Consider the following 27980-nt stretch of genomic DNA (forward strand, 5'->3'; position numbering starts at 1 on the left):
GGTATTTAGACGTAGCCAGCAAAGTGAGGGTGGCATCACGGTGGACCCGTCTTCATCTCCATGAAGCCATCTCAGAGCAAGAGTTAGTGGTTATCATTCAGACTTTGTGTCACTGAGCGTTTCGGCCCATTAAGTGATCTCACTGTGGCTAAATTCAGGCCTGGTTGACTAGTTTTCCTAAAACAAAGTTGAGACGATATGGGCCTAGAGATGCATGCTCATAGTTATGTTGGAACCTCACTTTGGTTGTCCTCTGGAGAATGGATTCGATTCAAGCAGGAAGACGAGTTAAGCTGAAGAGTAACCAGCTAAGAGATGCCTGTGGCCTTAAATGGGAGAAAGTGAAGTGGAAGTGTTGAGCGGTCTTCCGTGTCCAACTCTTTGTGACCCATGGACTGTAGCCCACCAGGCTCCTCTGTCCATGGAATTCTCTGGGCAAGAATACTGGAGTGGTTGTTATGCCCTCCTCCAGAGGGGCTTAGCTTTGGGAATAGGTTTTTTTTTTTCTTTAAAAAAAATATTCTTTTAAAAAATTTAATTCTGGTAAAATATGTAACATGAAATTTACCATCTTTACCATTTTGAAGTGTTCAGTTTTGTACTGTTAAATACATTCACATTTCCCTACAACCATCACCACCATCCATCTCCAGAACTATTTTTATCCTGCAAAATTGAAATGTTATACCCATTAACTAATAACTTTCCATTCCTCCCGTCCCCCAGCCTCTGGTACCCACCATTTTACTTTCTGTCTATGAATTTGACTCCTCTCAATGCCTCACATAAGTGGAATCAGATAGTATTTGTCTTTCTGTTAACTGGCTTCGTTCATTTAGCGTAATGGCATTTTGGGTTCATCTTTATTGTAACATGTGTCACAATTTCCTTTCTTTTTAAAGTCTGAATAATATTCTATATACCACGTTATGTTTGTCCATTTATCTGTTGATGGACTCTAGTGTTGCTTCTGTCTTTTGGTTCTTGTGACTAATGCTCAGTACATGGGTGTGAAGGACTCTCTTGAGTTCTTGCTTTCAATTCTTGGGGCATATACCCAGGAGTGGAATTGCTGGATCATATGGTAATTCTGTTTTTAATTTTTTGAGGGACTACCGTACTATTTCCCACGTGACTATACCATTTAACATTCCCACCAACAAAGTACAAGTGTTCCAATTTCTCGACAAAACTACCAGTGCTTTTTAGTCTCAAGAGTAGTTTAAGGAAGTCAACAATTTCAGTGAAGGTGAAATGGGAGAGCAGGGGGCTTGCAGGTTCCTGGGAATTAAACTGGACCTAGTGAATTTTTTTTTTAAATTTAAATTTTTGGTCATGCCACACAGCATGCAGGATCTTAGTTCCCTGAGCAGGAATAGAACCCATGCCCGTTGCAGTGGAAGCACAGTCTTAACCCCTGGACCAGGGACGTCCCAGGAACAGTCATTAAGTAATTTAGCTGTAAAGAGACAAGGAGAAGGAGAGCGGTTCCCTAGAGCTTAGAGTTAAGGAAAGGATTTCAAGATAGGAAAGAAATTGAGTCTATTTAAGCCTCATGAAGCCGTCATGAAGAAAACAGGAGAGAAGAAGCTGAATGGGAATGAGTCTCAGTGTGGTGCTATAAAAATTTTATAAAAATGCATTTGACCAGGAAAAAAGAAGGTGGGATGGGGGGCCTTCCCTGGTGGCTCAGTTGGTAAAGAATCCTCCTGTAGTGCAGGAGACCTGGGTTCGATCCTTGGGTTGGGAAGATCCCCTGGAGAAGAGAATGGCAACCCACTCCAGTATTCTTGCCTGGAGAATCCCATGGACAGAGGAACCTGGTGGACTACAGTCCATGGGGTCAAAAAGAGTCTGACACGACTGAGCAACTAAGTAGTCACTCAGGGAAAAAAAAAAAATCAGAGAATTCTTGATTTAACAGTTGGTCTGAGTGGTTCTCCTCAGAATGGAATGCAGTATTACTTTGGCCAGCAGGTGGCAGCTTTTAAAAGTCCCTGTTTTTAAGACAACTTCTTGTTTAGTCCTTAAGTTGTGTCGGACTCCGCAGCGCTATGGACTATAGCCCACCAGGTTCCTCTGTCCATGGGATTGCCCAGGCAAGAATACTGGAATGGGTTGCCATTTCTTCCTCTAGGGGATCTTTCTGACCCAGGGATTGAACCCATGTCTCCTGAATTGGCAGATGGATTCTTTCCTGCTGAGCCACCAGGGAAGCCCTCAAGGCAGCTTGAGGGATGTGGAAATTTCAACAGTTGATTGGAAGTGATGGGTATACCCTAGCACTGTTATCTTAGTAACTAGTGAATGGTTTGCCACTTGCTTACCCCTTCTTTGAAACAGAAAAAAGATACCTTCAGAAATCATTTCCAACACAGTTGTTTGGGGGTGATGGACTCAAAGCATGTGAAACAAAAGTTATCTAACGGGATATAAAATTTCAGCCTCTGTTTTTTGTTTTTGTTTTTTTTTGCCTTGATTTTAACTCATTCAAATAAGGAACATATATATTTCAATAGTTGATTTTTTGTTTTGTTTTTAAATTAGGAGGAACTGAATGATGCTGTGGGATTTTCTAGAGTCATTCATGCCATTGCTAATTCGGTAAGTGAAACAAACTTTGTAATTAATTTCCTGAACATAACATTTATGATGACATGCCCAGTTATCACTGCAAATCCATCATCTGGTCACATTGATGTTAGAATGTTTTCTTGGTCTGGAGGGAGAAGTTAGAACTCCATAAAGATAGCTTGTTGTCATAATGCACCCGGTGTGACATCGTAATGGCTGAATTACATCCAAACCATTGTTTCAGAAAGCATTTCTATTAAAATGCAGGAGAGGATTATTACTGTGATGGCCTTATGTGGCTCCATGAAACTGATATTTATTATTCTCAAAACCAACAAGAAGCAGAATAGCAAACCAAAGAATATGAGGAGAAATAATCCAGTGTTTGAAACCTTGTATTCCTTCATTAAAAGAAATCTAGAGGATAAAAGTAATTGTGTTGAATTCTTCCCACTTAATTGAATCCTGTATCTTTGTTTTTAAAATAATTTTATTTATTTATTTAATTGGGCTGTGCTGGGTCTTGGTTGCCGTGAGGGCTTTTCTCTAGTTTTGGCAAATAGGGGCTACTCTGTAGTTGCGGTGCGTGGGCTTCTCATCGCGGTGACTTCATGTTGTGGAGCACAGGCTCCAGAGCACATGGGCTTCAGTAGTCGCAGCACATGGGCTCAGTAGTTGCGTCTCCTGGGCTCTAGAGCACAGGCTTAATGGTTGTGACGCACGGACTTGGTTGCTCCCCAGCATGTGGAATCTTCCCTGGCCAGGGATTGAACCTGTGTCTCCTGTATTGGCAGGCAGATTCTTCACCACTACCCCAGAGAAGCCCTGACTGTTGGATCTTAATAACATTTGGTACATTTAAAAAATGTGTCAACTGTTTATGTAAATGTGCTAGAGGGTTCTGTGATAGATATAGTAGATATTTTCCCTTGTTTCTTACATCCTTTAAGAAAAGAAGCACCCCCATCTTGCCCAGAGAAACTGAGTCTTGCTGCTGATTGTTCTGTTGAGTTACCCATCCAAGTCACACTGCTTGCCTGATGCTAAACTTCCTGGAGTCTAAGACTTCCTTGTCCTTGAGTAGCTGGCCTAGGGAGAAGGAATTGTCTCCCTAGAGGAGTCATCTTGTCCCTTAGATGCTGAGCTCTGCATCGGGGAAGCTTGAAGGCAGTGCTCCAGGAGTCCATGGTTGTCTCAACAGCAGGTGCAGCCTTGTCAAACAGGCACACTTTCAGGGAGGCAGCCACTGTCCCCAGCAAGGGGTAAACAGAAGTTAGACCTTGAGAGAGAGAAGGGCTGGCTCCTCAGGAGCTCTTTCTCTCAAGTAAATGATGTTACCGGAACAGAATAGAACCAGGGATGAGCCTGGAGAAAAACAAAGATGTGGGTCTCTTGAGAAGTAGCTAAAAAGCTAGTTTAAAACTCAACATTTCAAAAACTAAGATCATGGCATCTGGTCCCATCACTTCATGGCAAACAGATGGGGAAACAACAGAAACAGTGGGAGACTTTATTTTGGGGGGCTCCAAAATCACTGCAGGTGGTGACTGCAGCCATGAAATTAAAAACTTGCTCCTTGGAAGAAATGCTGTGACAAACCTAGATAGCGTATTAAAAAGCAGAGACATCACTTTGCCAACAAAGATCCACATACTCCAAGTTATGGTTTTTCCAGTAGTCATGTATGGATGTAAGAGTTGGACCATAAAAAAGGATGAGCACTGAAGAATTCATGCTTTTGAATTGTGGTGTTGGAGAAGGCTCTTGAGAGTCCCTTGGACTGCAAGGAGATCAAAGCAGTCAGTCCTAATCTAAAGGAAATCAGCCCTGAATATTCATTGGAAAGACTGATGCAGAAACTGAAGCTCCAAAACTTGGGCCACCTGATGTGAAGAGCCGACTCATTGGAAAAGACCCTGATGCTGGGAAAGATTTAAGGCAGAAGGAGAACAGGGTGACAGAGGATAAGATGGTCAGATGGCATCACTGATTCAGTGGACAATAACTTGGGTAAACTCTGCAAGATGGTGAGGGACAGGATGTGCTACAGTCCAAAGAGTTGGGACACGACTGAGCAACAGCAACAAGATTGCGTGTATCCAGAGAAGCAGAGAGGGCTTCCCTGGTGGCTCAGTGGTAAAGAATCTGCCTGTAATGCAAGAGACTCGGGTTTGATCCTTGGGTTAGAAAGATCTCTTGGAGAAGGGAATGGCAACCCACTCCAGTGTTCTTGCCTGGTATATTCCATGGACAGAGGAGCCTGGTGGGCTACAGTCTATGAGGTCACAAAGAGTTGGACACGACCGAGAGACAGACAGACAGACAGACACACACACACACACACACACACACACACACACACGAGTTTCTGGTCCTGTTTGCTTACATTATACACACTTAACCAGCCGTCTTCAGAGCAGTGGTGGATTTGACTGAAGCTGTCCCTGAAGCAGATGTGGGGCAGCAGTTGGCTTTGAACTCCCATAACCAGCATGATGGTTTAGAGGGCTTTTCCAAGATGGGGGCATTTGTTTGCCTTGTACAAACAATTCAGATCCCTTAGCCAGCTATTCCTCTATTTTTCCTCTCTGTGGTCCCTCTTCTACAGAATGATTCATAGCATGTTGTGGACCATTCGTAGTACACGTCACAGAACATACCGTGATAAAAATTTATCCCTGTTTATTAGTGATCCAGACATTTAAAATTTAAGTCATGTACTTTAAAACTACTAACATAGTTGAGCTCTGTATAGCCAGTGAACAAGTAAACACTCTGTATGAGACCAGGTTCTTTCCCTGTCACTCTTAGTAACGAATCTGTTTTCTCTAGTTTTAAAAAAATTCGTATTAATTTTTCACCCACAGAAAAGTTGCAAAACTGGTACAGGATTTCTATACACCTGTCACCTACTGACACCTAATATCACTATCATGTATAACCATACAGTTGCAGAACCATGAAATTAGCATTGGTACAATATTATGAGCTAACTTGAATTTAACTTGTTTTTCCTCTAAGTCCTTTTTCTATTCACGGTTCTATCTAGGTTCCCACATTGTGTTTACTTGTCGTTTCTCCTTAGTCTTCTGCAGTCTGTAGTTTACTTTGTCTTTTATAACCTTGATGTCTTTAAAGAGTATTGATTGTAATTGTGTCAGGTGCACCTTGGTTTGGATTTGTCTCATTTTTTCTCACGTTGGATTGAAGACACAGTTTTGGCAGGCATACCACAGAAATGATGGTTCATGACCTTGACCCCCATCAGTCGGTTCAGGTGGTGTCTGCTGGGTTTATGCACTGTAGAGCTACTGTTCTCCCTTTTGTGGTTAATAAATATATTGGTGGAGATATTTTGAGATGCTGAAAATCCTGTTTTTTTCTCAAGCTTTTGCCAGTGACATAGCATCTGTCAGTGGATCTTGCCTGCAGCCATCATTACTGTGCTATTCTAGTGGCAAGTTTGTGTTTCCCTTTCTTTATCCATTTGTTTCTGGAAATCTTCTAGAAGGAAGAGCTGCCCCTGCTCCCCTTTTGTTTTTTTTTTGACTCAGAGAAATTTACTTCATTCTACATATCTTTAAACAATTTATTTATTTATTTGGCTACATCAGGTCTTAGTTGCAGCGTGCAGGCTCTCTAGTTGTGGCGCACAGGCTTAGTAGTTGGGGCTTGTGGGGTGAGTTGCTCCAAGGCAAGTGGAATCTTAGTTCCCTGATTAGAGATTGAACCTGCATCCCCTGCATTGGAGGTGGATTCTTAACCACTTGACCACCAGGAAAGTCCCCATTGTGTAGATTTATTTCTTAATTTTAAAACATTATTTATTTATTTATTTTTGGCTGTGCTGAGTCTTCATTGCCATATGTGGGCTTTAGTTGCAGCGGAGCAGGGGCTACTTTTCTCTAGTTGCAGTGCATGGGCTTCTCGTTGCAGTAGCTTCTCTTGTGTGGAGCATGGGCCCTAGAGCATGCAGGCTTCAGTAGCTGTGGCACACAGGCTTAGTTGCCCCACAACCTGTGGGGTCTTCCTAGACCAGTGATTGAACCATGTCCCCTGCATTGACAGGTGGATTCCTAACCATCGGACCATGAGGGAAATCCCTCTACAGATTTTAATCTAGTGTTCTTATCATTTATTTTGTTGCTTGGATGGTACCACATGGGTCATTGGCGCTTCTTCAGGCTGGCTTCCCTGGAACAAGCCCCTTCCTTTTCTGAGCACCTCCTTACTTTCTGACATCACAAGATATTCCACATTCATCTTGTATTTTCCCTTCCTCAGCTCTAGAATCAATGACTTCTCCAAGGAGCCCTGGTTCCTTTTAGAAATCAAGTTCTGGTGCTGGGCTCCTGCTGTGATGTTACCTCTTCTAGTTCCCTTCCCTGCACAGAGCTAAGAATGATGCATGTGTGTAACCATGCATGTATACACACGTTGATATTTCCGTGTCTGACTTAAATGCACAGAGCTAAGAATGATACATGTGTGTAACCATGCATGTATACACACATTGATATTTCCATGTCTGACTTAAATGCACAGAGCTAAGAGTGATACACGTGTGTAACCATGCATGTATATACACATTGAAATTTCCATGTCTGACTTATATGCATATTTTTAAAAATTCATTTATACTGATATACGACAGATTCTAGTCCAATACCACAGGGCTTACTTTTAACCTACTCTCTTTTCTTATTTGTAACTGTTTTCCCTCCAACACTGGGAATTGCAGTTCTTGTTATCTGCTGTGTTGATATTAGTTCTGTTCTTCCCAACCTCCTTCAGTATGGTCGAGGGCTTCATTTATAGTACAGTTAGGTTTATCTTTTAGGGTTTCCATTTTGGATTCCTTCCTTCTCTGTGGTTTCAATCAATACTTGGTATCTTAGCATTGTGTAGATATTCAGAATGGCCTACACACTGAGCTGAGAGGATAGCTCGTCTGTTGTATTTGGGAGACTTTGTATAGAATTATTTATTTCAGAGAATTATGTTTAGCTTTGTGAGTCAAGGAGTGTTGCTCTGAAGGTCCACTGGGACGTAGCGAAAAGCCTCGGATGCTTTATGTTAAAAATGCTGTTACCTGGCTAGCTAAATCTAAGTTGATGTTCCATTTTTGCAGTTTAATTTTTATCAAAATGGATTAGTTTATTGCACCTTGTTGGTTGAAGAGCAGTGAATTTCATTGGCAACAATATTTCAGAACAAGCCCTGTGGAATTTGACATACATGATGAAGGAAATGAAAACTCGTTCTACTTAATAAAGTTTGTCATTTTCACCTTTTAGCATTGTTATGAGGGTATCTTTTGAAAATAAGGGAGTTGTTTGGAAGAATACATTTCTGAAATAGATATTCGGAGTTTGTTCACAAATTATTTGACAGTTCACGGTATCTAGCACTTTCAGTTACTTTTTTGAGCTCTTTAATAAAAATTTTACTACTTCTGATTCTTGTGTTAATAAAAATTTTACTGCTTCTGATTCTTTTGGGTAGAAGATGAATAAAGTCAGAGAAAAAGATCAATGAAATCAAAGTCATTTGGAGATTTTACTTCGCATTCTGGATTTTACACCAGAAGAGGAATGAAGCCAGCCCAAATTTCTTTATTTGTATATCTTTATGCATTTTTTCCCCCTTAGTGTCAAAAAGTAAGTTTAGTACAAAATCCTCATGGAACCAAGCCATACATTTCAAGATACTTAGCATTTTCTGTTAGTTTTTTGAGCTCTTCAATAAAAAGCCCTGATACAATTTTGTACCAAGGAGTCTTTCCTAACCTTGACTTTTTTCAGGGAAAGCTTGTCATTGGACACAACATGCTCTTGGATGTCATGCACACGGTTCATCAGTTCTACTGCCCTCTGCCCGCGGTGAGTGACTTGTCAGCCTGTGTTAAAAATTCTCGTCTTCAACACTGAGAAAGTGTTCTCCGTGGGGTGCCGTTCCCTGTCTGCCACGCTGTCCCAGAGGGACAGTCTCCTGAACTTGGTTGAATGTTTTTGAAGAGATTTTAAAGGATCTTCAGATGCCTGCCATTGCTGGAGTGAGGTTAAACATTTGTTTCGTCTTGATGCTGGTCGTTTGTTTGCTCAGTTAGTGCTGAGCAGGGGTTGCTGAGCCGCAGATGTGGTCTTCAGGTTTGATACTGCCAACATGAGCCATAGCAGGGCATTGAAGTGGTGGTGGCCGGGGTCGGGGGGCAGGTGGGAGTGGGTAGTGGTGCTAGAGGTCTGTAGACTGGATCAGGTTGTGTGAAAGTCTTGGTTACCTCTTGCGAGGCTGCTTCCCTTAGATTCTCTGTGGACCTTGGTATTTTTGGACTCTTGGAGCCATGCTATCTCAGTGTACCAAAGCACAAGGTCTAGGAGAAGGGCTTCTCTCTGTCTCCTCCTCTTCTCTCCCTGACTGCCTGGGGCCTCATCTTACTGCCTCTCATCACTGCCATGTCGCTCCTTCATTTTCTCCCCATATTTTCTGTCCTTTAGTGATCTCACCCACCTTCTAGGACTTAAGCTGAAGATATTGACATCTTCCTCTCCAGCTGGGATCTCTCCTCAGATCCGGGTCAATGCTGACCCGGAATGTCTCTACCTGGGTAGCTTTCAGAATGAGTGGGGTTTAAAATTCATGTGTTGCAAACAGGGTGTGCAACTTAACATAAACTTTCTCTCCTTCTGTCTCCAAACTGTTCTTTCTCCTGATTGCTTTACTGTAAATGATGCCCAGTCACCAACATGGTTTTTAACATCTGTTTTGGCTCTTCCTCTGTCCCCCAAATCTGGCCAGTTACAAAATCCTGGCAGTTTTGTCTCCAGGCTGTCTCTCACATCTGGATTCTTTCCATTTCAAGTAGCAAGTAGCCTTTTTCCTCATCTGAAGTTAGCAAACTCCAGGCAGGATTCCCTGTCTCACTTTAACCTTTAGCCCATCCTTTAAACAGAGGCTGGCAAACTTTTTCTATAAAGGGTCAGATAGTAAAATATTTGGGGCTTTCCAGGCTGAACAGTCTTTGTCAGGACTCTCAACACTGTCATTGTCACCTGAAAACTGCGGTAGAATGCAGTGTGTCAACAAATGGCTATGACTTTGTCCCAGAAAAATTTTATTTAAAAATAGGTGATAGGCTGGATTTGGCCTGCAGGCCATGGTTTTCCAGCCTCTGCTTTAAACTATTGTACCACCAGATAATTGCTTTACAATATTGTGTTGGTTTCTGCCGTACAACAACTTGAATCAGCCGTAATTATATATATTTATATCTCCCCTCCCTCTTGAGCCTCCCTTCCTTCCCCCCACCCTATCCCTCTAGGTCATCTCAGAGCACCAGGCTGGGCTCCCTGTGTTATACAGCAGCTTCCCACTAGCTAGCTGTTTTACACATGGTAGTGTATATATGTCAGCGCTACTCAATTCGTCCTACCCTCTCCTTCCCCCGCCCTGTCCACAAATCCATTTTCTATGTCTGTGCCTGCATATACCACCAGATTCACCTTTTATGGCTTCTGGATTGGATAATACCTACTTTAGAGTTCAGTGTCATTTCTACATCTGCAAAGCCTCAGTCACTTCACGTTTCTTACAATGCGTCGTTCCTTCAGCATCTTGATTACTTTTCTTGGAAAATTCCAACACTGAATACAGCAGGTCTGTTGGGAAGCCTGGTCCTATTTCTGCAGCCTTAAGATTGTCCTTGATTTTCATAAAAACTGCATCATCCTCAGGGACTCAAAGCCATCACAGTTATGAGTCTCAAAACAAGCATGATGGGTGTGAATTTGCATTGTGTAAATCTAAAGAGCTAATGTTAATTTCAGATCCATCGCTCCTTATTGACTGAATAGTAGTAGCCTCTCTCGGAGAAGGCAGTGGCACCCCACTCCAGTACTCTTGTCTGGAAAGTCCCATGGACAGAGGAGCCTGATGGGCTGCAGTCCATGGGGTCGCTAAGAGTCGGACACGACTGAGCGACTTCACTTTCACTTTTCTCTTTCATGCATTGGGGAAGGAAATGGCAACCCACTCCAGTGTTCTTGCCTGGAGAATCCCAGGGACGGGGGGCCTGGTGGGCTTCCGTCTATGGGGTCGCACAGAGTTGGACACGACTGAAGTGACTTAGCAGCAGCAGTAGCCTCTCTCACGGCTTTTTGACCTTCAGAGCAGTGAAGTTATCTGTAAGGAAAGTGTATTTAATGCTGTGTTTATAGGTGTTTTAAACACCAAACAGAGCTTGGCTTGTAACAGGCATTAAATACTGATTCAACAAATGAGTGTCTTCCGACTGTGTCAGCTTTGTAATCTCCTGATGTATGGCTCTATCCACATCACTGACCCTGAGTTAAATTCTGAGTTAATCCCATGTTCTTTGTTTTTCTATACAGTTGATTCTTTTTAGCCTGGCATTATCAAGCCTTCTGTGATCTGGCCCAACCTTCTTGTGTAGTCTGGACCCATTTTTGTCCTTCCTCCCAGCCAGACTGGCTCATTTTTTCTCCCCCTTGAAAACATTGTGTGCTTTTGCATGTCTGTAGTTTTTGGTATATGAAATCCTTCAACTTGAATTTTCTCTGGCTTTTCTCAGTGTTTGCTATTTACGGCTTTACCCATCTTACCCAGGTCCAGTGTATGCCTCTTTGGGTGTACACCTTTTCCCTTCCTGCTGCCTTGCCCAAGGAGTAATCTTTCCTTTCTCTGAACTGCCAGAGAACCATGTATCTCTTCTGTTGCATAAATTTTGCCTTTACATCTTATTCCGCTTTTCTTTCTAAGTGATTCCCTCCTTGGACAAGGAATGTGACCTTTTTATTGTCTGTGTCTAAATGCCTAGCATAGCGCTTTGTATGTAAGGACTTAATAAATGTTATCCTGCATGTAGCTAGTTTTCAATCAAATTCTACTGGCAAGAGCATATGATTTATTGCAAAGTAGAAGGTGGGTTAGGGTAAGTGGTTTTATCCCTTGCCTTATTACTAAGGCCCAAGTATGTTATGTAACTTCTTTGTGTTCTGTCATTGTCAGAAGGAGAAAATGGTTTTCTTCTATCCACCTTTGGAAGAAGTGATGACAGTAAAGGAAAAAGCCTAATTAAAATGATAGAGAACTTTTACATACACTGTTACCAAATGTTGTATTTAAAAGTGCACTAAAGAATCTATATTTTGGGGCAGGTTTGTAGGGGAAGAGTCTCTTCTTAAAAGTCTTGCTACTTCATTCAGCATGACCTTTTAGAAGGCATTGATCTAGAACCCTACTATATGCTGGCCCTGGAAGTGGCCATCATTCTAATTTTTTCTTGCTTGTGAGGCTTTCTAATGGTACTGAGAGATTACAGTCTTTATTGTCTTTTTGTTTGACTTAGCACTGAAACCGCTTATTCGTGTGTTGTTCATTAATTTCATGATAGCCATTGAAAAGCTGGTAAATGCTTCAAGCTAGCTAAATACAGTCTGTATTTACAGGCTCGAAAAGCTAATGGGAAATGGCAGTTTCCTGTGAAGCATGAATAACGCTGAAGAGAACTGTAGTCACAGTGGGTCAGGAGTATGAGTAGGCAGTGCAGTATGGCAATTATGTATATAAATAAGTTAATTCAAAATGAGAGCAATCTCATTCCAGCTCTAGACTTCCTGATCAAATAAACTTGGGAAATGAATTGTCTAATTTAGGCATTTGCTATTGGTGCCACTTAAGCAATTTTCTGAGTAGTTAAAGCAAGAATCATGTGTATTGGAAAGTCTGTGTTTTAGTGGCCATTTTAACCAATATTTCAATGGTGTTTCCATTAAAAGTATGACCCAATTTACAGTATGTCCATTTCCTGCATGAACCACTTTATTTTTTTAAAAATTTTATTGAAGTATAGTTGATTTGTAGTGTTGTGTTAATTTCTGCTGTGCCGCAAAGTGGCTCAGTTATACATAAATATTCCTTTTCATATTCTTTTCCATTATGCTTTAACACAAGATAACTGTGAACCATTTTATTTAAATAATTCTACATGTCTCACTATTACAATGAGTTGTGTAATAGAAGTATTACTGATAGTTTTCTACATATAATAGAAACCTTTTCCCCCCAAACTCTTCTGTTTCAGCCATAAAATGCTCATATATCTATTTTGCTTATGCAGAATTTTATTATCAGGTCATATGATTCCCAATCAGTGAGGAATTGCCAAGATTTTTAGATGTTAGTGAGAAATGAGCCTGACAGTTTAGCTTCAAGGGCCTGTGTTGGTATTATGGTTTGAGAAGAGAACCATGGGACTTGTAATAGTTGTTTTAAATATTGCAAATATACCAGTAAAATCATAACAAGTCACGTTCTTGTTTTTTAGGACTTAAATGAATTTAAGGAGATGACAACGTGTGTTTTCCCCAGGTAAGCTTTCTTTGAGGATTTGCCTTTGATTTAAAACAGCCATCAGGGCATCCATAATTACAAATAGGTATACAATAATTTATTAAAACCATTAGATCATGGTGAGAATTCAGTTTGCATAAGTTGGAAAATGGCTTAATAGCTCCACCTTGCTGATGGTTTGCTTTTACAAATGATGATGATGTTTGTTGTTAAAATTTAAAAATCAGAATTTGACCCAAGGGTGAAAATGGACAGCAGCTGCTTTTTTTCTCATCCTGCCTCCCACTGTCTGAGGGACCTGTGAGGTCTGCTTGAGTTGGTGCTTGTCTGTCTTGTCTGTTGGATGAACCTTGTCACAGTGAAGCATCCAGTTGAGGGTATTCAGTTGAATATTGAAGACGATTGAATATATAGTTGGATGGAGCTGGATATGTTGAGAGTATTCTGTTGTCGGTCAAAAACTGTCTGGCTAGAGAACTCCTTTTTCTCAACTTTGTCAGTGCCTTAGCCTGTTGGTATTGTCCATGGTTAGTATGGTGTGTTCTGATAGATCCCACGTCAGCCACATGGAGCCCTCAGAGCAAGAGTCTACATCTGAGGACCTGTCTGCAGAGGACTTGGAGCAGTAGCTCTTTCAGTCAGACTATTTCTGTCCACTTATCTGCAGTACTCATATTTATATGAGAGGAAATAGTATTTTCATATGAGTGTGTGTGTGTGTGTGTGTGTGTGTCTCTCTCTCTCTTTTTTCTAGTACTGCAATCTCTGAAGCAGAATAGTGAGAACTGCAAATGCAGTTTTTGACCCTCCAAGATATTATATTGTGCAGGTCTGGGTAGTGGTAGGAGATGATAAGAGCTTGGGAGCATCAGGCCTGCAGCAGTGTTTGAACCACGTGCAAACACATGAGGATATTTGACTTACCCCTGATGTCAGTGTAAGCCCATGCCCTCTAGAACTTGTGCTCTGGATGTGGGCTTCCCCGCAGCCTTGTGATGAGGGGACCTTGTCCTCAGTCTGACGTAGTGGAGGTGCAGATGACTGATGTGCCTAACTCGGCCGTCCACTGTTATTCATTGGAGTAAAATACATTTTGAACATCGCTATCCATTTTGTTTACCTTTTTAAAAAATTCTTCTGTTTTTAGGCTCTTGGATACAAAATTGATGGCCAGCACACAACCTTTTAAGGTATTTTAAAAATCAGAACTATTGTTGATAAATGATAGTTTGAAATTTTCTGGATTGCTGCTAACAGCTTTAGAATTCTGGTCAATTTATGTCATTTTCCAATACACCTTCCCCCTACCCGCCTTTTGTTCTCTGACAAAACAAAAAAGATAAAAAAGAAATTGAGGAAAGACTAGAAATAAATACATCAAAATGTGAATAGCAGTTGTCTTTGGGTAGTGGAATTGTGGGGGTTATTTCCTTCTGAATGTAAATTTTTAATGTTAAAACATATAATGAATTTCTGAATAGATTACAGATGCATACACTCATTCCTTTTCCTTATTTTACATATTTTGGATATATAGTCTAATCAAGAGAATTCAGGTAAAAATATAATTATTTGCTTCTTTCTGAAGTGACTTTATATGGCTGGGTGAAATGAATGCCAGAACATTATATAGCTTTGTGGCCAAAGGTCTGTAGATACTTAACACATCTGTAAAAACTTTTCATATGGCTGTACTTCCCATATGGTGGAAATTAAACTTGTGGTGTTGAAAAGCAGGACTCCTGTGTTTCTTTAAGGAACACAAGGGGGCAGTACTAGATACTTTTTTTTTTTTGGTCCTGGTTCTCCGTGAATCTCTGATGTTGCTCTGAGATGATGACAGCTCCTCCCTATGTTTCCTGGTTTGCAGGATATCATTAACAACACATCCCTCGCAGAATTGGAAAAGCGGTTAAAAGAAACACCTTTCAACCCTCCTAAAGTTGGTAAGAATATAAATGATCCCAGAAAGCTCCATACTCTCAATGATAATTATGGATGTCTATTATAGAAGAAAGGTAAAACTATTCTAGAAACTACATATATTGTACATTTATAAATTTTGGTTGAATTAACTTGCTCATACCTTTGGTTGAGTTGCTGTTTTCTGAATAAAGATGGTCTTCTAAGCCTACCTCTATTTTGCACGGATATTTTTGGGTAGCCTGTTCATTGAAAAGTTGAGCAATGGAATCTTCAGGGCTTTTTGTTTCTTAATGCTTGGAATTGTCCCCAGACTTTATGTGTCTTCCTTTTGGTTTAAGTGAAGACAAAGAGCTGATGATTAATTGTCAGGGGTAGAGTGAAAATATACTTTTTGTCTCAGGAAAGCCCAAGAACTGGGTTTACAGATGAGGAAGGAAGGGGCTCCACCTCTGCCTCCTTCAGAGGTAGCTTAGGCACTGGACAGCAGTGGTGAGGAAAACCAGAGAAGGGAGAGATGTTTCTCAGGGGTGGAAATGTTTGTCATATCTGGCCATGGTCTCACCCATGTGTTTGGTGAACCCTTCAGGTGTTGGTTACTTCCTTGGTTCCTCTTGGCCTCAGTCATGCTACTGGTATCATAACTAACATCCCATTAGATGTAGCCTGCAAACTTCCTGAGAAATTGAGAACAGGACTGATGGCTCAGAAATTGACCATGGAAGGTACTAAAGCAGCCAAGATGACAGTTACTTGCTTCCCTTTCTGGAGTAGTCCAAAAAAGGAATTAAGAAAAGGGTAGGGGGAGAAAACCTAGACCTTTCCTCTAACAATATAATGGACAGTATAATGGAAATAATTGATTTTGGAAATAAATGTTTCAGCTGGTGGTAGAGTAGAGGTCATGACTTAGTTGGCTATCATGTTAAAAGACTTTTTTTTTTAAGCTTAAAATCTAATATTCGATACTTACTGAGGTTAAAGAATTCTTGCTTAAAGAACATTGTATTGATATAAAAACAATTATAGCCTTTTCATTGTTAATTTCCACTCATGCTTTTGATTCTGTTGTAACCTTTTTGATACTCACTTACAAAATGGTTCTAGGAAAGAACTATTTATGAGTTACAGTTTTATCCCATTATTACCATATAATATTCCAATAAGGAGAGTTTAGTCTAAAGCAGGTTCAGTAAACCTCATTCTCTCAGCATCTGTGAATATCGTGACCAGAGAGGCATGTCATAAAATGGTCTCTCTCGTGAAGAAGTGCCATGTTGCAGGGGCAGTGTTACAGCAAATTCTGATCTGTTTTTGAACTTGGTTGTGCTTTCCATCTTTTTATCTGTGAGCTCGGAGACATAGTGAAGGACACTACTGACTTGAGCTGCCAACCTTGATGGGAGTCTTTGGGTTTTGAGGAGGGTGAGCTGGAGTATTGTCAGATAACAATTACAGAGTGTTTACCATGTACCAAACACGGCGTGAGAGCTTTACTTACTTGAGCTCATTTGATCCTCACAAAAGTGTAACGGGGGAGCTCTGATTGTCATCGCCCTTCTACCATGGTGGAGGCCCAGAGGGGCAATGTGCCCAAGATCACGTAGCAACTAAGTGATGGAGCAAAAATTCAAACTCAGACAGTGGACGCCGAGGGCCGTGCTCTTAGCCATTGCTCTGAGGTCCCCAACCTCCGGGATCTAATTAATGCCTGATGACCTGGGGTGGAGCTGATTTAATAATAATAGAAATAAAGTGCACAATAAATGTAATATGCCTGAATCATCCCCAAACCACCCCCGCCCCCATGGAAAATCTGTTTTTCATGAAACCAGTCCCTGGTGCCAAAAAGATTGGGGACCACTGCTCTGAAATACCCCTTGCGTCCCAATCAGGAGAGGAATCATGGTCACAGAGTGAGTTATGCATGGTTGTAAATAGCATCCACCAGCATGTAGTTGGGAGGCCTGCGGCTGAGTCTTTGATAACGTAACCAAGACACTTCTCTAGTCTAGACCAAAGCCCTCATTTTCAGTGACTCTGTTATCTCAAGGTCTTGTGTGGAGAGAATTAAGAAGGAGATATCTTTCTTTCTGCTTATTTAGGGTGTTTCTGCCGCACAGACATCTGGATTTGGCAGGGCAGCATGCTTAACAGTCTTTGTGATTTGTGACGACCTTGGGAAGACTGTGTTTTCTTTTTTCTCTTTAGAAAGTGCAGAAGGCTTTCCAAGTTATGACACGGCTTCTGAACAGCTCCACGAGGCAGGCTATGATGCTTATATCACAGGACTGTGTTTCATCTCCATGGCCAACTACCTAGGTATACACTGTACCTGTCTCTGTCAACACACCATGGTCCAGAGGGCATGTTCCCTGTCTACCCTTTGCCTAGGATCCACTCGCCCAGTAGGAAGTGGGAGGGTTTTGAGGGAGGAGGGAGAGGGAGTTGGGTGGGAGGTGGGGAGTACACAGGAAGAACCATCAAACGCTTACCTGGTGTTGTGGTACTTGGTCCATAGGAGCACTTATTTTACCCTTGCAGAACCATATTGTTGATTTCAAGATATTTTTTTTCAGGCTTTGTTTTTCCTTGACTGTATGTGATATTCTGCTTCTTGTCTTCATTAGGTTCTTTTCTTAGTCCTCCAAAGAGTCATGTATCTGCCAGATCAAAACTCATCGAACCTTTTTTTAACAAGTAAGTAATCAGAGTTCCAGTGCCCCAGCATCCTCTCCTGGTGGAAGAGCCCAGTATCTGGGATGTCAGTGAGGGGTGACTGGGAGTTCTTGGGCATTTTTAAATAAGATATTTCTCACCTCTGGTGACTCAGATGTTTTTTGAAAAATAGAAATTGACCTTTTCGAAAAGAATATTCAATATATTGGCTAAAAAAAAGAAGAAAGAAAACATTACGAAAGGTAGCACGTCTTTTCCAAGACAAAGGACTGGTGGCTTCAGAATTTAAATGACCCATGAGGGAGACTCTGTGTATGTGTCTGGGTACCCAGTCAGACCTAACTTAACCCCAACAGGCTTTACGAGTGAGATTATTCTTCATGCTTGCATTATTGTCTAATTAAATAATGTCCTTTCTAAGAAGATATTGGTTACACAAATGAATTCTAGGATAACCTGTGGATCAGTTTTGATGGTCATTGCATCCTGAGCCCTCATCTGAATGGATCCGGTGAAGTTGCACCTTCACCGTTGGAGGAAGTCAGTGTGATTATAGGGAAATGTCTACTTTCAGAGTGTTTCCAAAGAATCTCTAGACTATTACTTCACAGTGAGGCTGGTGCTTTCTTGGCACAGTTGAGACTGAAGTTGTGAATGTTATCATCAAGCCGGCCACAGCATGGCTTTGTGCCAGGGCCCTAAGCCTTCGTCTCTATCCCGGCTCTCTTCACAGGGCTGGTTCTGGGAGGTTTAGATGAGCCAGACAGAAGTGGGCAGCCCACATCACTCGCCACTTCTGAGAGAGCCATTTCAGTGTCGGCTTGGTGACATCATTTCCTTATATTATATGCAGCATTTTACATGTCTATCAGTACCTTCCCGAGTAAGAATGCCGTCTCTTCCAGAGTCTGTATAAATTCTGGTATCACAGTGCTTGTTCATAGGTGCCATGCTGCAGAGTCAGAAGTTAATTCCAAACATCTGGATTCCTACTGGTTTGGAATTTGTGTAGTCTGAGTTAGTGAATTCTGTCATCCTGTGGTGTGGCTTCTTCCTCTTTAAATCTTTGTTCTTTTCTGTGGAAGTTCAGAGGTAAATGTGTTTGACTTTTCAGAAACATATTTCACTTCAAAAAAAAAAATCTTTCAAAGAGGACTGGGTAACAGTGTAGTGTATATTGAAAATTAAGTTGAATTTTTCTGCGTGGAAAATTAATTCTGCCGCCAGTTGAGTTCTTGCTATCTATCCGGTTCAAAACGGGATTTTCTAACCCATCAACTCTAAATTGGGGGCAGTGTTTATCTTTGTAAATCTTAGGACCACTTATGGCATCAGCCATGGAACCTGCGAGTGACACTCAATACATTTGGATTGTGGCCTTTCTGGGATTTTTATGCACGTGATGTTAAGTTTGTCATTCAGCAGTATTTTGCAACTGGGGAGATGTTTACTCCCATTTAAATATTTAAAACAACAATCCTGCTTCTGCACTAAAATCAGCTCCTAATAAAGTCAGGTGATGGTTGCAAATGGGGGTAGATAGAGGCTGTCTCTTGTTTATCAGTCATCTGTGTGGCCAAAATGAAGAGCAGTCAAAGTAGGCTTTGGTTTAGAAGTTTAAGTGAAGTGAAAGTTGCTCAGTCGTGTCCGACTTTTTGCGACCTCATGGACTATACAGTCCATGGAATTCTCCAGATCAGAATACTGGAGTGGGTAGGTATTCCCTTCTCCAGGGGATCCTCCCAACCCAAGGATCGAAGCCAGGTCTCCTGCATTGCAGGAGGATTCTTTACCAGCTGAGCCACAAGGGAAGCCCTTTAAAAGTTTAAATAAGACTTTATATATTTCTAGATTAATTTAGTATTGCTAATTATGTGCAAAGATATTACTCAGAAGAACTGGGCAGTAAACACATAACTTCACTTTAAAATGGGGCTGGTGTCCATTCAGATTATATTTTTGCTAAAACCTAGATGCATACCAAAAATAGTTGAGGTTTAGGAATCCTCCTGTGATATTGCACTGAAAATTCTTGCCCGATTTGATTTTTTCTCTTTTTTTTCCTATCTGTGAAGGAAGAATTGTTTCTTTATCTTTGAAGGGAAAAAAGATTCTAGCAGGATTTAAAGTGCAAAATAAGGACTATTTTTATTCTATATTGGACTAGCTTGGTTAAGTAGAGCCACCCATTCTGAACCTGTTAAGAAAGTGAGAAAAGCGGTTTCTTTTGATGTTGTGTGTGGATGTGTGTTCAGTTGCTCAGACGTGTCCAACTCTTTGTGACCCCTTTGACTGTAGCCCACCAGGCTTCTCTGTCCATAGGATTTCCCAGGCAAGAATACTAGAGTGGGGTTCCATTTCCTCCTCCAGTGGATCTTCCCGACCCAGGGATCAAACACGCATCTCCTGCATCAGCATGTGTGTTCTTCACCACTGCACCACCTGGGAAGCCAATATTGACCTCATTCTTACTTAAATGCAGGTTTCATTTATGATATTAAACCTTGATTTTGTTACTTTTCTTCAAGATTGCTCTTGTAAAAAGACGTCCAACAATTGTTATCAGCATTATCTCAAGCGGTTGATTTTAGAAGAATCTAAATTTTTCTGAGGGTTTATTTGTTTTTGTTGTTGTTCAGTCACTAAGTCATGTTGGACTGTTTGCAACCCCATGGAGCACAGCATGCCTAGCTTTCTTGTACTTCGTTATCTCCCAGAGTTTGCTCAAACTCGTATCCACTGAGTCGGTGATGCCATCCAACCATCTCATCCTCTGTCACCCTCTTTTCCTCCTGCCGTCAATCTTTCCCAGCATCAGTCTTTTCCAGTGAGTTGGCTCTTTGCATCAAGTGGCCAAAGTATTGGAGCTTCAGCTTTAGCTTCAGTCCTTCCAGTGAATATTCAGGGTTGATTTCCTTTAGAGTTGACTGGTTTGATCTCCTTGCTGACTTAGTGACTGAACAACAGCAAAAACAAATAAACCCTCAGAAAAATTTAGATTCTTCTAAAGAGTCTTCTCCAGCACCGCAGTTTGAAAGCATCAATTCTTTGGCACACAGCCTTCTTTTTGGCACCTGGCTTTTCTCATTGTAAGCTTAACCAAACATGCATAGCCCTAATACGAATTTGGGTGGACATGAGATGACTTACACGTGCAAATAATACTTTGCTCTGCTCTCACAAGATTTATGTTTAAAAAGTAAACCTTGAGTGAAGATAAACCCAGCCTATTTCTGCATTATTTTAAATTAGCATCTGACTGAATTAGGTGTGCCTTTTGGGGAAGCTTTACCGAGTCAGCTATTGAGAAGATCCCAAGACAGTTGGTGCTTGAGCAGATTGCAGAGATGGAGTGTAGTACAGGGCACTTTCTAAGCCCAGATTGTCCAGGGAAACGTCCCAGTAGGACTTTGCAGGGTTCCATTTGTCTCTTTCCTTTCCTGGGCACCTCGAATGTTTCTCCCTTCCTTTTTGGACTCAGAATGAAAGTCCTAAGATTACTGAGCAGTGGAAATCGGAATGAGACCACTGCTAATGACAGGCTGTGTGCAGCGTGCTCTTCCTGTATGTTGTGGGCTCTCTGCTCAGGAAATGGTTTACCTTCTTTTATGACCTTGGTCAGTTTTCATCAATGCATAGAAAACCAGACTTAGAGAAGATCCTTTGGTCAAATCCTTTTAGGCCTGGAAGGAGCTAAAAATACTCTTTGCTTATACTTTTTATTGCACGACAGAAAGCACATAATCAGACTTTAGTGTTATGTTTTATTAACAGCCATCTGTTTCTGCAAGACACTTTGAGCTCTCTTGTATTAATAGATAACCTTTTATGAAGGGTTTTGGGGAAAGGTTATTTTCTATTTTCCTCAGTTCTTAGAAGGAGGAAGGAAATGAGCCCGTATCTTATTTTGGCCAATCTCTAAGTAGTGGGATTAAAAAGGAAGAAGTGCCTGCACTTTACTATATAGGACAGCTGCCTCATGCTTGGAACAGATGTTCTGAATTTTTTTTTTTAATGATTTTTTTAAAAGTCTCTATTGAATTTGTTACAGTATTGCTTCTGTGGTTTATGTTCTGGCTTTTTGGTGATGAGGCATGTGGGATCTTAGCCTCCGGACCAGGGATCGAACTCACACTGCCTGCATTGAAAGGCAGATTCTTAACCACCGGACTACCAGGGAAGTCCCGCAGTGTTCTGAATTTCAACAGGAGTCTTCCTAGGATGACAGGGCCATGTGTTCCATCTAAGCTGAAGATAAGACAATTCATTTCCTCCTCTGTAAAAACAGGACTGGAACTACCCCCCTCCCATGTAAGTTATAAAAGTCACATGAGATGCAAGAGGACTTTGATAGTTCCTCATACTTAGTAGGTGGCCAGGGTCTATTATTTTTCTTTCCTGAAGTACAAGAGAATTTGACATGCTGGGAAATTCAAAACAGTAGGTATGGTAGCAGCATGTGTTTTTATGTTTTTAGTTTTCATGATAGAGAAGAAAATGGATTGAAGTGCCGATTTAAAACTGGAGCAAATATGAAGCATCCACTTTTCCTGTACTCACCTTTTAGTGTTTGCTTAGGAAAAATCAGAGGACAATGAAGTATGTCAGATTGGTACATAATAGAAGCAAGATTGCTTTGATTCGAAGCATTTTAGAAAGTTTTGTTATGCAGATGAATCCAGCAATTTATGGAAGGTTGTATAGGTACACAAAGCAATGATAAGTGGTGAGTAGGAGGAATGATTATGGCACCTGAGATAAAGCTCACTGATGTCTTCTCCCTGTTCCTCCATGGAGAGCAATCGTGTGCGGGCAGTAAGTTCTTCCTGCTAATATGCCTGTGCTTCACCTTTAACATCAGAGAAATTTTTTAAACTGAAGGGTTGTAGAAAAACAAAATACTCAGATCCATGCAGAACCTCCTTTCGCTGGTGCTGGACAGAACCACGCTTACTGTCTCAGTTACCAGCAGCCACCCTTCATGTTGAACCATGTCGTTCACTGGGTGACCCATGTATCTGAAAGTGCAGACCCTGCTTGTCTTTCATGAGAGCAGTACCTGCGCCCCTGCAGGGTAGCCCTCACCTTACCTTCTCCTGTCCTGCCTGCCCCTTCTCATACAGAGGAGTAGAAGGTGCTGGAGCAACAAGAAGGCAAGGCCAGTCTGTCCTGCGTGTGTGCTCAGTCGCTCAGACTGAGTTGGCATATGTCCAACTCTTCGTCACCCCATTGACTGTAGCCCACCAGGCTCCTCTGCCCATGGAAGTTTCCAGGCAAGAATACTGGAGGAGGTTGCCAATTCCTCCTCCAGTGGATCTTCCTGACTCAGAGATCAAACCCAAGTCTCTTGCATCTCCTACATTGGCAGGTGGATTCTTTACTAATGTGCCGCCTGGGAAGCCACCCAGCAATTGCCGTCAGGTTTTAGCATCCTGGGTGATGGAGCAATATGTCTTTACTGAGATCCTGCTAAGCTTGGGTATCAATTAAGTCCATTGTGGTTCTTTTTTTAAAAAAATAATTTAATTTGTTAATTTTTGGCTGTGCCCTTCGTTCCTGCTCTGGCTCTTCTAGTTTGGGTGTGTGGGGGCTACTCTGGTTGCAGTGCTTGGGCTTCTCTTTGCAGTGGCTTCTCTTGTTGTGGAGTGTGGGCTCTAGGGTGCTCAGGCTTAGTAGCTGTGGCCTGTGGGCTCAGTAGTTGGTGGCTTCCAGGCTCTCGAGCACAGGCTCAGTAGTTGTGGTGCATGGGTTTAGTTGCTCCGCGGCATGTGGCATCTTCCCGGATCAGGGATGGAACCCTCATCTCCTGCATTGGAAGGTGGATTCTTTACCACTGAGCCACCAGGGAAGCCCATGAGTCCATTGTTTTAAGTGTTAGAGTAATTTCCCTCAAGAGCTTTCCAGCTTTACAACATAAGCGAGAGGTGCAACACAGTTTGTGCTGTTGAAAAGGCCTACCTGTGAGTGTCACAGTGCTCAACATAATGGGTTTCCATATACGTTTCATGTGTGAAAATCATTTGGTTAATTTCTCCAGTAGAACTGCTTCACTTCAGGGTACTGTGTAGTAGAGAGCAGTTGTGGTCCCTGGGATCAGGTACCTGAATTTGAATCCCAGCCCTGCTCCTTATACCTGGTTCCCCTTGAGCAAGTTACCCTCTGCATACCTCAGCTTCCTCATCTGCAGTTGAGAACGATGGTACCCCTTGGATAGGGTTGGCATCAGCGTGCCATGGGAGAAGGTATATAAAATGCGAAGAGTGCCTGACATGTCGTAGGCCTCAGTCAGCTTGTCACTGCTTTGGGGACATTTATACTTTGAAGACGTGCTTCTGTTGACCAAATGCTGGGAACAAATGGAGAGCTTTTTATTTTTAAAGAAAATACCATATAATCATATCTTTAGTACTGTACGCCTCCTGTAAGGTGGGCTTTGTATTCAGTTATGAGCCTTGATCAGAAAAAAGAGGGAGAGGAGGATAAAGTGTGCTTGTAACTCAGTGGTGCTCAGGAAGATTTGCATGTTTGTCTTTTTTGCTTTTTATTTTCCCCCTTGAGGCATATGGTCATATCTCATTATTTGGGCTGGGCAGCATTTCTAGTTGTAGATTTTTATTGGGAGAGGAAAGTAAAGAAGTAGCATTTACTAAGTGACCCTTTGAAAGTTTCTTTTTGTTTTTTTTAACAGCTTTATTGGGATATAAATGTGCACACCATGCAATTCACCCATTTAAAGTGTACAGTTCAGTGGTTTGGGGTATATGACATTATGCATTTTTTAAAAAATTATGGTAAACTATATGTAACATAACAATTTGCCATTTTAATGATTTTTAAGCATACAATTCAGTGGCGGTAAGTACATCCACAGTGTTGTGTAGCTGTCACCACTGTCTGTTTCCAGAACTTTTTCCTCACCCCAAACAAGCTCTGTGGTCATTGGGCAGTAACTCCCCATCCCCTGCTCCCCTCAGCCCCAGGTAAACGTCTCACCTGGTTTTCTATCTATGAATTTGTCTTTTTGTGAGCTGTTTCTTCTTGAGCAACTCATTGCTTCAGTGAGACCTTAATCTATTGAAACAATACCTTGGGTTTCCCAAATCAGTAGGATGGAAATAATCTCTAAGCATTGGCTTGGTTTGATTGCCCCGAAAGTGAGCACCCGATTTTCATAAAGGTGAAAGACAAGGTGAGTCTCGAGCGCATGAAAATAGCCTCGAGTGTGGGTCTTCTTAAGACTAGAAACTAGTGCTTATTTCCAAACAAGTTGTTGAGTTCTCCAGGCAAGGGGTGCTTGCCTCAAAATGATACCACCTTATCTAATTTCTGCCTTGAAATCTTGTTTTCCCAAAGATTTATCAGGCAAGCTGCTTCTATGGCTTTATCAGAAGGCCCCTTTTTAGAGACACCTTAAGGGAAACCCATGCCACATACCTCTACTCGGCGTGCTAGCCCTGTGGGCCCCCAAGGACTGTCTACGTGTGGGCCTGCTCTAGCCTTGTATTGGCTCTGGTTACTTTAAAGTACATGTCTCTCTGTCTTAATAACTTGTTTATCGTTGCAATTTGTAGGTTAGAAAAAATTAGTCCCTGGATATATGTTTAAGCAGCTTGCCTCCTTCTTAGCAGGATATCATCTTGGTTTCCTGTGATTCCTATTTGAATCTCCACAAGCTTGGTAGGTGACCTAAAACAACAGACATTTATTCTTTCAAAGTTCTGGAGGCCAGAAGTTTGAAATTAAGGTATAGCTATGGCTGTGTTCCTTCCACAGGCTCTGGGAAAGGTCTGTTCCTTGCCTCTCTAGCGCCTGGTGATGCTGGCATTCCTTGGCTTGTCACCATGTCAATCCAGTCTCTGCCTCCCCTTCTGTGTGTACCCTGTCTCCCTCTTTCTTTTGTAAGGACAGTTGTGATGGTATTTAGGGTTCACTTGGATAGTTCGGGATATGTCCTCATGTAAGGTCCTAATGAAATTAACCTAATTTCTAGTTCCATCTGCTAAGATCCTTTTTTCAAATAAGGCAGCATTCAGAGGTTCTGGGAATTAGGATGTGGACCTATCTTTTTGTAGGCCCATTTATAGGCATGTTGGTAGTAAAGTCAGTATTCCTAGGTAGTCCTTGCCTTGCTTTGGCCCTGGCTGTGAGCAAGTAGGTCATGGTTATTTCCAAGACTGTTTCACAGTTAATTTAAATGAGTCAGAGGTTAGCAGTGTACCCTAAAAAATTTAGAAGAAAAGAAGTGAAGAGAAGTGAAGTCACTTAGTCATGTCCGACTCTTTGCAACCCCATGAACTGTAGCCTGCCAGGCTCTTCTGTCCATGGGATTGTTCAGGCAAGAATACTGGAGTGGGTTGCCATTTCCTTCTCCAGGGGTTCTTCCCAACCCAGGGATCAAACCCGGGTCTCCTGCATCGCAGGCAGACTCCTTACTGGCTGAGCCATGAGGGAATTTAGACTAGCTGCCAAATATCTTCTCCATTGAACATCTTCCATGGTTCAGAGTATTTCGCCCACAGCGACTATAATTTCTGACAACATCCCTGAGGAGGTAGGTAATAAGGTCCCCCATTTGCAAGCTGAGGCCATCTGCTGAGGGCCCCAGAAACAGTCGAGTCAGAGATAACCCAGGTCTGTCCTCAGCTGGGGATAGGATTCTTCCTCCAGAGCATCAGTCTCTAAAAGAGACAGCTCGACAGTTAGTAGGACGTTTTCCTAAGAGACAAGGCTAGTATCGCTGAAAGATTTCTTTCTCTGCATGTTTGGCTTGAGCAGTGATTCTAAAAGATGTTGACTTGGACCACTGGATCGAGTGCGACCAGTTTCCTCTGACATGTTGCAATCTGCTGTTTTATAGGTCCAGCAGACATTGCCTTTGTACAGTGTTTAAACATTTTTATTTGATGTAATTTGATATGGTTCGTTTGATGGAGACTATTTAAAGGAGCTGCTGACTTTCTTTCCTTTTGCCTTTCTTCCCCCCCCCCCCGCCCCCCTTGTTTCTTGCGTTACATCTCCGAGAAGGGACATGAGTTGGCTTCGAGACAAATGTCGGGTAACGCTCTATTTGTCAAGACATCAAGTGACAAGATTGGAAATTACACGTGCACCCCTCTTCCCCCCACCCCGAGGGAAATGAAAATAACTGGTGCCACAGTGACTCTCCTCTACCCAGTGGCTGCCCTCTTATTTTACACAAGAGCTTTAGTGAGCAAAGTAAATGAGCTTATTTTGTGAGAGATGTCTGCATGCTTCCTATCCTGGATGATAAAATTAGTTTTTTATGGCACATAAATGTGTATAATGATGAGCCCTTGCATACACGGTTCTCATGAAGTGCTTTTACTGCTGTGCCCTGAAGGAAATACCAAGACCATTTGCAAGAACAGTAGAGCTGGCAGTCGTTAAAGGTTTCAGTTTTCCTCTAGAAGGCTTGGGACTTGGAGTTGGGTGCAAATTAATTCACCACTCAAATTGTGTTGAGATGAGATTGTTCTCGGCATCTCCGTATTCCGGTCTGCAGTGGCATGAGAGGAGTGCAGTTCTGCTTAGAAATCTATTCTTTGAGGTAAAGCTTTTTAGGAAGAGATGTGTAGTCTTGAACAAATGCACATGTTTACTCTTTAAATGAAATACTGAGTTTCTAGGTGGGAGAATGAAAAGTTTGGGGGCTAGAGGGTTTTCCGTTTGCTCAGGCGGAACCAGAGTAAACACTGTCTTCTTTTATGAAGACAGGCTGTAACGTCAGAAATCCTTCTAGATCATTCAGGCCTGTGTGTATGTGTACAGATCTGACCTTACAGAAAATAAAGCTCTTGTATTCAGACACCTCTCATTATCTCACTCAACCCTAAGTGTGCCGATTCACAGGGTTTTCCTGATGGTGATCATGGTGTGTGGGGGCAGGTGTGACCTCGAGGTGCGAGGCCCGAGGCCTGGGTAGCAGCTGATTCTGCACTGCAGATGTGGGAAAGTTGTCCTTTGACCTGCAGCAGCATGGCTCTCTTCTCTGCTCCTTCATCCTGGTTGCCTTCCTCAGTCCACCCAAAGCTCTTCTCAGAAAGCAACCTCATTTCTTATATCTGGACTCTGCCCCATTGCACGAAGCTATAATTTAATCAGCCTTTAGAGCATTGCCAAAAACACCAACAAAAGCCTATGCGTGAGATCTTATATCCCGAGTTCTTGCGCTAGAGGTGATTCAGGACGCGAGTCCTCATTTGTCCCTTAGAGGCTCCTGCGGGGACTGCAGGCTCACTGTTTCACGTGAGGCTGTGGGAAGAGCTCAGGTTAAAAGCCAGTGTGAGGGGTTATAGGCTTCCCAGGTGGCACCAGTGGTAAAGAACCCGCCCGCCTGCCAGTGCAGGAGATGTAAGAGACATGGGTTCAATCTCTGGGTCAGGAAGATGCCCTGGAGGAAGAAATGGCAAGTT

General features: G+C 42.0%; 1 protein-coding gene across 15 annotated transcripts in view; it reads left to right on the forward strand.

Moving 5' to 3' along the window:
* Window positions 1–27980, forward strand: part of PARN (poly(A)-specific ribonuclease) — a 177438-nt gene that overhangs the window by 24129 nt on the left and 125329 nt on the right. For 10 of the 15 annotated variants that reach the window (XR_014072950.1, XR_014072949.1, XM_081556349.1 and 7 more), the window contains 7 exons: window positions 2548–2604; window positions 8379–8456; window positions 12920–12963; window positions 14093–14135; window positions 14816–14891; window positions 17080–17190; window positions 17499–17568. Coding sequence is in view for 13 of the 15 variants with exons in the window: in XM_081556349.1 (XP_081412475.1) it covers window positions 2548–2604; window positions 8379–8456; window positions 12920–12963; window positions 14093–14135; window positions 14816–14891; window positions 17080–17190; window positions 17499–17568 (479 nt within the window). In the remaining 2 variants the exon portion in view is untranslated. The remainder of the gene's footprint in view (window positions 1–2547; window positions 2605–8378; window positions 8457–12919; window positions 12964–14092; window positions 14136–14815; window positions 14892–17079; window positions 17191–17498; window positions 17569–27980) is intronic. The other 5 variants (XM_081556352.1, XM_081556354.1, XM_081556346.1 and 2 more) reach the window with 1 other exon arrangement.

This window comes from Giraffa tippelskirchi, chromosome 13, assembly GCF_054371585.1.
Source record: "Giraffa tippelskirchi isolate mGirTip1 chromosome 13, T2T-mGirTip1v1.2.pri, whole genome shotgun sequence".
NCBI classification, from domain to species: Eukaryota; Metazoa; Chordata; class Mammalia; order Artiodactyla; family Giraffidae; genus Giraffa; species Giraffa tippelskirchi.